The sequence below is a fragment of the Salmo trutta genome, chromosome 33, assembly GCF_901001165.1.
Source record: "Salmo trutta chromosome 33, fSalTru1.1, whole genome shotgun sequence".
Lineage (NCBI taxonomy): Eukaryota > Metazoa > Chordata > Actinopteri > Salmoniformes > Salmonidae > Salmo > Salmo trutta.
In genome coordinates, this window is record NC_042989.1 from 28,251,256 (window position 1) to 28,263,122 (window position 11,867).

At 43.4% G+C, this 11,867-nt stretch overlaps 1 protein-coding gene across 2 annotated transcripts; it reads right to left on the minus strand.

Moving 5' to 3' along the window:
• Positions 1-14: 14 nt before the first annotated feature.
• Positions 15-11,636, minus strand: LOC115172797 (keratinocyte-associated protein 3). 2 transcript variants are annotated; one of them, XM_029730551.1, is made up of 7 exons: positions 9,915-10,080; positions 8,374-8,558; positions 8,223-8,282; positions 7,851-8,048; positions 5,948-6,082; positions 5,735-5,845; positions 15-1,641 (listed from the first exon to the last, which is right to left on the minus strand). In XM_029730551.1, exons 1-6 carry the CDS (start codon positions 9,925-9,927, stop codon positions 5,756-5,758), a joined length of 681 nt encoding a protein of 226 aa, XP_029586411.1. In that variant the 5' UTR covers positions 9,928-10,080; the 3' UTR covers positions 15-1,641; positions 5,735-5,755. The 2 variants fall into 2 exon arrangements, with proteins under 2 accessions (XP_029586411.1, XP_029586412.1); XM_029730552.1 differs by lacking the exons at positions 8,374-8,558; positions 9,915-10,080 and adding an exon at positions 11,426-11,636.
• Positions 11,637-11,867: the final 231 nt, after the last annotated feature.

An 11,867-nucleotide genomic window follows, 5' to 3' on the forward strand; every position in this document is an offset into this window, starting at 1 on the left:
GCACACAGAGGATAGTAATGATAAATCAAAGAGTTAACATTTATTTGAAGAAAATTATTTCATATAAAAACTTTGAACACATTGATTGGTGCAGTCCTTAAATATAAAATCAACTAAACACATGCAACTTAATGTAAAAACACTGCAGGCAACCAAAACACACCATGCATGAAATGTAGATTGAGATGGTCAGGATCAATTCAGGAAGTTCAACTGACTTCCTGAATAAAACAATGTAAGACCTCAACCCTTACACATAAAACGTTATTGGACCACCTTCCAGTGACAATCCACCAGGGTTTAAACTCAGTGAAATCCAGCTCATTCTAATGAGTAGCCTACACTAGTTTATCCCTTCAAAGTGGTCGACACTAGTTAACACAAAGTCAAACACCCCAGCCATTTCTACAATTAAAGTCTTCAAATTTGATTTTAAACCTAACCTTAGCCCTGAACTTAACCACACTGCTAACCTTATATTAAAACCAAAAAGCTTGTTTTGTAGCCAATTACGACTGTGACTGTGGAATATGACTTTGTGGTTATGGAAGCTAGTGGACACCCACTACAGTAGTAGTACGACAGTACAACAACATATGGCAGCCCTGGAGGAACAACATTCAGCTGGCCACGCATAGAAAACAACCTCTGTTGTGACAGGGTCAGTCACCTCCTTATATCAATATTGATTCCCCCCTCAGCTCGGGGGATTAGCATTGTGTGCAAAGATTACGACCCGCTTGATTTAACCCAGCACCAGATTAACCGTTTCAGCACTGAGCTGATCACTTCTGCTTGGTGTCGGGGAATGTGAGCCCATCCCAGCTACGCCTGTTTGGCCTACATACTGGCTTCCACCTGACCACTCATGCACCCCGGCCCCCAGGGGCTGCTCTGCTGCATTGGGTTTCAGTCAAAATCTCAGGGTGCGTCTCAGTACACTAAAGTGGTTCAGCTCTCCCTGTTCCCCTTCTATACGTACCTGCAGGAGAAATACAATTGGGCGAAAACTGCAATGTGGGAGATTTGTTTCTAGGAATTGGAAAGAAGAGGATGCATTCTATTCCTATATCCCCACAGTATACATTCAAGCCAGGGAATAACAGTAGTAAACACTATGGAGCGCATGGAGGCCTGGTAGATCAGGCAGGTAGACATAATCAGGTTACAAAAACACACATGACAATAAAACACATCTTTGGCTGAGATTGGTAGTTAAATACAAGAGTAGAGTCATAAAAAAACATCTTTGGCTTAGCTGAGAGTTAGTCGTTAAATTTAACGAGGTATATAACAGCGTGCTGCTGTTAAAAGGAGGAAATAACATGTGCAGAAAATGAAAAAAAGCATGAAGCATGATAAACGCCAAATGTGATTAAATGCAATTATTTAAAATACTATAAGGAAGATATTGATCCATAAATAATCTCTACACTACAGGCGTTTGTAATTTTGCATTTGGGAAATGTTGGCGGATCGAGGGGAGGACAGACATTTTGAGGCAGACAGAGACAACGTCATCCAGCAGTCTAGCTAGCCTATCACGTTGAGGCAGAGGAGTCTTTGGTATGAATGGAGGTAAAGAAACCAGGGAGGTTCTCTGAAGACGAAGAGGCTCAGTCACACCTTCGTCATCAAACACTGTTGACAAGAAAGCATGAGGAGAGATGTTACTTCAGCTCAGTTGAAACATATCTTTAGTATTGGCAGATCTGAAGGAAGCAGATTACATGTAAAATGGTAGCACTTCCGTTTACCAGACAGAAATAACCTCAAATTAAATGGTAATCACACAAGTCATAACCCCATGAACTACTTGTGTTTTGCGGATTCACTAAAACAAGCACCATTATGCACCGTGGTGCCCCCTAGAGCAGGGATGGGTAACTTTGATGGGGTGTGGGGGCCACAAAAATCTTAACTCATGAGGGGCCACAGTGGCTCGTGGGTCTGCGTACCCACATCCATACCCACACATGCAGTCAAAATTTCACTGAGGGGCCCCCCCACCTTGCGAACAAAACATTTTAGCGGCCCTCCCTCTTGACAAGTTTTGAAGTTAATTTCCTGCAATTCTACACATTTTGCCTTTGGACATAGAGAAATTGTTGCAGTTTTAAATATGATATCTGAGTGAGAGTAACAAACAAAATCAATGAGGGCCCCCCGGTCGTTAATTTGATCACGATTAGTACATGTTTAGATAGCTGGCGAGATTACAATTTTTTAGCTGACATGGGCTAATTGAGTGACTGTCAGTGACTGACATAACTGCTGATGCAAAACCGCATTTTTAAATTGCACCTTGTGTATTATACTATTCTTTTTATCCTGGGGGGGATTGATCCAATTCTCAGACAACCCAAAGATTCCTAGGTGCCCTTCCAGACTCCCCCTGCCTACCCAAGGACATCAGAGTACAAAAATCAGTTAACCACCTAACTGAGGAACTCAATTTAACCTTGCGCAATACCCTAGATGCAGTCGCACCCCTAAAAACCAAAAACATTTTTCATAAGAAACTAGCTCCCTGGTATATAGAAAATACCCGAGCTCTGAAGCAAGCTTCCAGAAAATTGGAAAGGAAATGGCGCCACACCAAACTGGAAGTCTTCCAACTAGCTTGGAAAGACAGTACCGTGCAGTATCGAAGAGCCCTCACTGCTGCTCGATCATCCTATTTTTCCAACTTAATTGAGGAAAATAAGACCAATCCAAAATTTATTTTTGATACTGTCGCAAAGCTAACTAAAAAGCAGCATTCCCCAAGAGAGGATGGCTTTCACTTCAGCAGTGATAAATTCATGAACTTCTTTGAGGAAAAGATCATGATCATTAGAAAGCAAATTACGGACTCCTCTTTAAATATGCGTATTCCTTAAAAGCTCAGTTGTCCTGAGTCTGCACAACTCTGCCAGGTCCTAGGATCAAGGGAGACACAAGTGTTTTAGTACTATATCTCTTGACACTGATGAAAATAATTATGGCCTCTAAACCGTCAAGCTGCATACTGGACCCTATTCCAACTAAACTACCGAAAGAGCTGCTTCCTGTGCTTGGCCCTCCGATATTGAACATCATAAACGGCTCTCTATCCACCGCATGTGTACCAAACTCACTAAAAGTGACAGTAATAAAGCCTCTCTTGAAAAAGCCAAACCTTGACCAAGAAAATATAAAAAACTATCAGCCTATAACGAATCTCCCATTCCTCTCAAACATTTTAGAAAAAGCTGTTGTGCAGCAACTCACTGCCTTCCTGAAGACAAACAACGTATACGAAACGCTTCAGTCTGGTTTTAGACCCCATCATAGCACCGAGACTGCACTTGTGAAGGTGGTAAATTACCTTTTAATGGCGTCAGACCGAGGCTCTGCATTTGTCCTCGTGCTCCTAGACCTTAGTGCTGCTTTTGATACCATCGATCCCCAGTCTTTTGGAGAGATTGGAAACCCAAATTGGTCTACACGGACAAGTTCTGGCCTGGTTTAGATCTTATCTGTCAGAAAGATATCAGTTTGTCTCCGTGGATGGTTTGTCCTTTGACAAATCAACTGTAAATTTCAGTGTTCCTCAAAGTTCCGTTCTAGGACCACTATTGTTTTCACTATATATTTGACCTCTTGGTGATGTCATTCGGAAACATAATGTTAACTTTCACTGCTATGCAGATGACACACAGCTGTACATTTCGATGAAACATGGTGAAGCCCCAAAATTGCCCTCCCTGGAAGCCTGTGTTTCAGACATAAGGAAGTGGATGGCTGCAAATTTTCTACTTTTAAACTCAGACAAAACAGAGATGCTTGTTTTAGGTCCCAAGAAACAAAGATCTGTTGAATCGGACAATTAATCTGGATGGTTGTACAGTTGTCTCAAATAAAACTGTGAAGGACCTCGGCGTTACTCTGGACCCTGATCTCTCTTTTGACGAACATATCAAGACTGTTTCAAGGACAGCTTTTTTTCCAACTACGTAACATTGCAAAAATCTGAAACTTTGTCCAAAAATGATGCAGAAAAATGTATCAATGCTTTTGTCACTTCTAAGTTAGACTACTGCAATGCTCTACTTTCCGGCTACTCGGATAAAGCACTGAATAAACTTCAGTTAGTGCTAAACACGGCTGCTAGAATCTTGACTAGAACCCCCAAAAAATGTATCATATTACTCCAGTGCTAACCTCTCTAAACTGGCTTCCTGTTAAGGCCAGGGCTGATTTCAAGGTTTTACTGCTAACCTACAAAGCATTACATGGGCTTGCTCTACCTATCTTTCCAATTTGGTCCTGCCGTACATACCTACATGTACGCTACAGCCACAAGACGCAGGCCTCCTAACTGTCCCTAGAATTTCTAAGCAAACAGGAGGAGGCAGGGCTTTCTCCTATAGAGCTCCATTTTTATGGAATGGTCTGCCTACCCATGTGAGACACAGACTCGGTCTCAACTTTTAAGTCTTTATTGAAGACTCATCTCTTCAGTAGGTCCTATGATTGAGTGTAGTCTGGCCTAGGAGTGTGAAGGTGAACGGAAAGGCACTGGAGCAACAAACCGCCCTTGCTGTCTCTGCCTGGCCGGTTCCCCTTTCTCCACTGGGACTCTCTGCCTCTAACCCTATTACAGGGGCTGAGTTACTGGCGCTCTTCCATGCTGTCCCTAGGAGGGGTGCGTCACTTGAGTGGGTTGAGTCACTGACGTGATCTTCCTGTCTGGGTTGGCGCCTTGGGTTGTGCCGTGGCGGAGATCTTTGTGGGCTATACTTGGCCTTGTCTCAGGATGGTAAGTTGGTGGTTGAAGATATCCCTCTAGTGGTGTGGGGGCTGTGCTTTGGCAAAGTGGGTGGGGTTATATCCTGCCTGTTTGGCCCTGTCCGGGGGTATCGTCGGACGGGGCCACAGTGTCTCCCGACCCCTCCTGTCTCAGCCTCCAGTATTTATGCTGCAGTAGTTTATGTGTCGGGGGGCTAGGGTCAGTCTGTTATATCTGGAGTATTTCTCCTGTCTTATACGGTGTCCTGTGTGAATTTAAGTATGCTCTCTAATTCTCTCTCTCTCGGAGGACCTGAGCCCTAGGACCATGCCACAGGACTACCTGGCCTGGTGACTCCTTGCTGTGACCAGTCCACCTGGCCGTGCTGCTGCTCCAGTTTCAACTGTTCTGCCTGCGGCTATGGAAACCTGACCTGTTCACCGGACGTCCTACCTGTCCCAGACCTGCTGTTTTCAACTCTCTAGAGACAGCAGGAGCGGTAGAGATACTCTCAATGATCGGCTATGAAAAGCCAACTGACATTTACTCCTGAGGTGCTGACCTGTTGCACCCTCGACAACCACTGTGATTATTATTATTATTATTCTTCTTCAACCCTGCTGGTCATCAATGAACTTTTGAACATCTTGGCCATGTTCTGTTATAATCTTCACCTGGCACAGCCAGAAGAGGACTGGCCACCCCTCAAGGTTTCTTCCTAGGTTCTGGCCTTTCTAGGGAGTTTTTCCTAGCCACCGTGCTTCTACACCTGCATTGCTTGCTGTTTGGGGTTTTAGGCTGGGTTTCTGTACAGCACTGAGATATCAGCTGATGTAAGAAGGACTTTATAATTACATTTGATTTGATCAACAGGCCTACAAATAGTGGCCGTTGTTGCCCATCCCTGACCTAGAGCAATGGGAAAGGAGAAGGGGCTAGAATCTGGTGGAAGGATCAAGCTCCAGTGGACTGAACCCTCACCTCCCGGTCTGTGGCAGTCCTCTATGTGTAGGCAGAGTGTTGACCAATCAAGCTCCGGCCCTGGAGTGAGTACTCTGGATCTGCTGCTGCCCTATTAGCCTCCTCCTCCAGCTGGCACAGAGAACAGAAACAGGAGAGATGGATAAAGAAGTGAGTGAGTGAGTGAGTGAGTGAGTGAGTGAGTGAGTGAGTGAGTGAGTGAGTGAGTATTACCTGTTCTTTAAGGTACGTGTGAGAGCAGGGTCCTAGACCCCTCAGTACCAGTCCCACTATGAAGCACCAGATAGAAAGTCCTGATTCCAGTCCAGCCAGAAGTACACATGGGAACCACAGAGACAGGGCAGTGTCCTGGAGAGAACAAAAGAGATATATACATACACACACACAGCCTTTGGAAAGTATTCAGACCCCTTGACTTTTTCCACATTGTTACAATACAGCCTTATTCTTAAATTGATTAAATTGTTTATCCCCCCTCATCAATCTACACACAATACCCCATAATGACAAAGCAAAAACAGGTTTAGAAATGTTTGCAAATGGATTATTTACATAAGTATTCAGACAGGATTGTGTCGAGGCACAAACCTGGGGAATAGTACCAAAAAATGTATTCAGCATTGAAGGTCTCCAAGAACACAGTGCCCTCCATCCTTCTTAATTGGAAGAAGTTTTGAACCACCAAGACTCTTCCTAGAGCTGGCCGCCCGGCCAAACTGAGCAATTGGGGGAGAAGGGCCTTGGTCTCTCTGACAGAGCTCTAGAGTTCCTCTGTGGAGGTGGGAGAACCTTCCAGAAGGCCAACCATCTCTGCAGCACTCCACCAATCAGGCCTTTATGGTAGAGTGGCCAGACGGAAGCCACTCCTCAGTAAAAGGCACATAATAGCCAAACTGGAGTTCGCCAAAAGGCACCTAAAGACTCTCAGACCATGAGAAACGAAATTCTCTGGTCTGACGAAACCAAGATTGAACTCTTTGGCCTGAATGCAAAGTATCACGTCTGGAGGAAACCTGGCACCATCCCTACGGTGAAGCATGGTGGTGGCAGCATCATGCAGCGGATATGTTTTTCAGCGGCAGGGACTGGGAGACTAGTCAGGGAAAGATGAACGGAGCAAAGTACAGAGATCCTTGATGAAAACCTGCTCCAGAGCACTCAGGACCTCACTGGGGTGAAGGTTTTACCTTCCAACAGGACAACGACCCCTAAGCACACAGCCAAGACAACGCAGGAGTGGCTTCGGGACAAGTCTCTGAATGTGCTTGAGTGGCCCAGCCAGAGCCTGGACTTGAACCCTATCGAACATCTCTGGAGAGAACTGAAAATAGCTGTGCAGCAACGCTACCCATCCAACCGGACAGAGCTTGAGAGCATCTGCAGAGAAGAATGGGAGAAACTCCCCAAATACAGGTGTGCAAAGCTTGTAGCGTCATACCCAAGAAGACTCAAGGCTGTAATCGCTGCCAAAGATGCTTCAACAAAGTACTGAGTAAAGGGTCTGAATACTTATGTAAATGTGATATTTCAGTTTTTTTATTAATTAGCAAAAATTTATACAATTCTGTTATGGGGTATTGTGTGTAGATTGATGAGGAAAAAACAATTTAATCAATTTTAGAATAAGGCTGTAACCTACCGAAATGCAGAAAAAGTCAAGGGGTCTGAATACTTTCCCGAAGGCACTGTGTGTGTGTGGCAATGGTGAGGCTAATAGCCATATAGATTGAGAGAGAGAGACTTAATACATATGTATATTTGTGTGGTGTCAAAGGAGCATAGAGACAGAGAGAGAGGGATAGAGACTTACATAAATCCGTGTGGTGTCAAAGGAGCATAGAGAGAGCGAGAGAGAGAGGGATAGACTTACATAAATCCGTGTGGTGTCAAAGGAGCATAGAGACAGCGAGAGAGAGGGATAGAGACTTACATAAATCCGTGTGGTGTCAAAGGGGCATAGAGAGAGCGAGAGAGAGAGGGATAGAGACTTACATAAATCTGTGTGGTGTCAAAGGAGCATAGAGAGAGCGAGAGAGAGAGGGATAGAGACTTACATAAATCCGTGTGGTGTCAAAGGAGCATAGAGACAGGGATAGAGAGAGGGATAGAGACTTACATAAATCCGTGTGGTGTCAAAGGGGCAGTCTGCGTTGACTGGCGAGCGGGCGTTGATTGGCAAGTCAGTGAAGTTGCAGCCCAACATGAGGCCCCGCCCCTCGTTGGCAATGGTGATGCTAATAGCCAATAGGAGCCCGACGCCGCAGGCCGCAGAGAGTAGGGCATTCAGGAAGGAACTAATCAGAAGACCTATGTGCTGGAGTTGGGGAATAGAAGGACAGGGAGAAAGAGAAAGTGAGGAGAGAAAGAGGGGTGAAGTCAAGGAGGTGGGGAAAATTTTGACGAGAGGAGGTGAAGAGGTGACAGTTGCAGACTAAATGGTGTTCATTGTATCTTACAAATTATATTTTCTTGTTATTGATGGTCTTACCAGCTTCCAAACTGACAGATTTCTTGACACCAATATGGCAATGATTCCTGTTGCAATGCTCTGAAAATGGAAACAGAACATTTCAGTTTCTGTCTATAACATCACGTCATTACTAATTGTTACTATGGTAATCTATAGTTCTCTGACTGACCAGCAGTCCGGAGGTGACGGAGATGATGTTGGCGGCGGTGAACTCGGTGGTGATCTGGTCGTTGGGTTTAGAGACGTGGCGCAGGATGCTGCCGTGGATAATGGCTCCCAGGATGAAGTTAATGTGACCCACCAGGATCAGAGTAAATCCCTTCTTCATCAGACGCCCCGGACCCTTCTCCTTATCTGACAGATCAGCACACAGTCGTCATTGTATGGTCATTGTTGTAGAGTAGGCTACCAGTGTTGGGGTCAATTCCATTTCGATTCAGAAAGTAAACCAAATTCCAATTCCACATTTTCCTCATTGAAAAGCACTGAAGATAATTGAAATGTCAGTGTACTTCTTGAATGGACTGGAATTGAAATAAGATTACACAGTGGAGTGCACAGTAATCACCATAGAGAATGGCAGTTTAATCTCATTCTAGTTCTGTGAGTTTACCTATATAAAAGTAAGCCTCTTCAACTTTGGCCTATTTGTTGGTAGAAACATTTATAACAGAAAGAAGGTGTGGAATGTTGACCTACACAAACAATAGACTGATTGTTCTAATAGGCCTTACATGATGAAACAAGATGGTACTAGTCATTAGTCGGATTCCGTTGCTAAACGTTTTGCAACGGTCTACTCCAAATGGAAAATGTTTTGGTTTCTATTGGACAAATTCAGGTAGGACTCTCCCTGTTTCGTTCTGATTGTTCTGTTTGGTTCTTAAACGGTCACTTGTTTCCGTTGCAAGACTTAATGAATACACCCCAGATTTACCTGGAAACCCAATGTTGAATTGCATTGAATTCGAGTCAGGCAGAAATGAGCATGAATCAGGGAAGTTAACTCTCACGACCTCTACAAGCCAGAATTTTGAATACAATTATATTTTAACATACTTTACCGGACCGTGCGGTTGGTCATTTTGGTGGTAGGAATGTGAGACAATATATCCACATGAAAGTATAATTATATTACTTTCCAAAACTATGGTAGAGCAGTTCAGATGAAGCATATGCAGAACCATGTAAACGTGCACAAGCTCAGTAAATAGGCTATTCATGCATGTATTTTTTGTTGTGAGCATGATAGAAATCTGAACTCACTACCGGCGCTTTGAAAAGTTAATGTAATTACACTTTCGTGTGGACATATTGTCTCACATTCCTACCGCCAACAGGACCAACCGATAAAGTACGTTAAAAATGTACTTTTATTCAACATCATTGCTTGTAGAGGTGGTGAGAGGAAACTTTACCGATTCAAACGCTAATTTCTGCCTGACGTGGAATTCAATTCAACGTCGAGTTTACAGGCAAACCCCATATATGCATCTGAAACACTGAATCAACAGTGTCCCTTATTGGAGTCCTCAGTCCTCACCAAACCTTTAGCTAATGTACTGTTAAAAGCATCATTGGTGGATCATCGGTTTACTTTCGAAATACGCAAACGAACACCTGTGCAACCTAGACATAATGGTTGCATCGCTAAAGCGAAAACAAGAAGTTGCCTCCTCCACTAAAATAAGTTATTTAAAGTTAACTTACCGAAACCACACATATCGTTGCTGTATATTACGCAAGATTATTTATAAGAGTAAAACAAAACGGCAAATTATTTTTGTTTTCATGAAGCAGTTCCTCGCACTTTCCGAGTCGGTGACGTCACGGGCTTCACCTGTCGAGCGGAAGTTGGGCGTTCAATTTTGTTCTTCTTCATTTGGGGTTTTCAATAGTGCGCATCTGCAGCACGTATTCGGGGCGTTCCTGCCTGTGGGCGTTCCTGCGTTTGCGAAGCCCAGTGCCTACAAAAACACGCCATTACTATTGATCTCTATATTAAGGGAATTACTGCTGGTGTTGTGTAGTGAACTACATGTTATGCCGAGAGAGAAATAGTTATGGTGTCTTTTTGGAGGCACTAACCCCTCCATGGCTCGTTGGACAAAGCCTATGGGGAAATTAATGCCGTTTTTGTAGGGTTTTCTGATTAACGCAGAAAATAGGCTTAGAAGATCTTAAATGTTTTATTCTATGAGATAATCTTCATCAGCCAATGTCACTTTTTGTAAATTTTGAAACATTTATGTCAGAAAAAAAACACGCAAAGCACATAAAGGCTTCATAATTCATAAAGGTCATGTTAACGGACTGATATATCTCATAGGACAATACGTATAAGATCTCCTAAGCCTGTGTTAACCTCAGACCTTATTTTCAGTGTTTATCCCAAATCGATATTCTTTACCCATTCATTTTCTCCATAGGAATGGCTGAACAAACCAGAGGTAACTCATTTCTGTTTTTTAGGACTACAAGCTGGCGAGCTCTATTAGCTTGGTGGTAGTTGAACTAAATTCTTAACTAGGAAGTGTTTGAGTAGTTAACTTTTTTGCCATATAATGGTGCAGCTAACTACTGGAACTACACACTACTTTTTTGCAAAAATTAAACCAAATATGGGTGAAGTAGGCAATCATTTCTTGCCTGAAACATTGTTTTGGTGTTTAAAAAGCTAAATTACACATTCTGATAACATATTACCCCAAAGTCATCTGTTCTTGCAATTTATAGTCTATAACATTTCAGATTTACATATGATAATCTTTCACGAAGTAGTTTGGATGTAACCAACTACTTTTTCAATGTAACTTTAGTTAAGTAAACTATACAACTTCTTTCAGTCTGAAGTAATTGGTAGCTTTGTAAACCATCTTTTTAGAGTAGTTTCCCCAACACTAATTACCGCCACCTGCTGGGCTGAAAATGTGACGGAGACTTGTGCTGTTAAGGTGACCGTATTACCGCCACATCGGTTGTCACGAGTCATGACGGCAGTCGAATTCCACTTGACCGTTTAGTCACAGTAATTAGGCTTCTCCAAGCTCTGATGCTGCTGATGGTCATTAGTAGCCCATTAAACGTGCTAACTGCCTGGTACTCAGCACTCTGTTATCACTCTGGCATCAATACAAATGTTTTCATGAGAGCCAAAGAGCTCATGTTGTGCAACAGTTCTTTATGGTAACCTATAGGGAATCTATAGTTCTCTGACTGACCAGCAGTCCGGAGGTGACGGAGATGATGTTGGCGGCGGTGAACTCGGTGGTGATCTGGTCGTTGGGTTTAGAGACGTGGCGCAGGATGCTGCCGTGGATGATGGCTCCCAGGATGAAGTTAATGTGACCCACCAGGATCAGAGTAAACCCCTTCTTCATCAGACGCCCTGGACCCTTCTCCTTATCTGACAGATCAGCACACAGTCGTCATTGTATGGTCATTGTTGTAGAGTAGGCTACCAGGGTTGGGGTCAATTACATTTCGATTCAGAAAGTAAACCAAATTCCATTTCCAAATGTTTCTAATTGAAAAACGCTGAAGATAATTGGAATAGAGTGCTGTGTACCATCACTCTCTTTCTTGGTGAAATAGCTATTACACAGCCTGGAGGTGTGTTGGGTCATTGTCCTGTTGAAAAACAAATGATAGTCCCACTAAGCA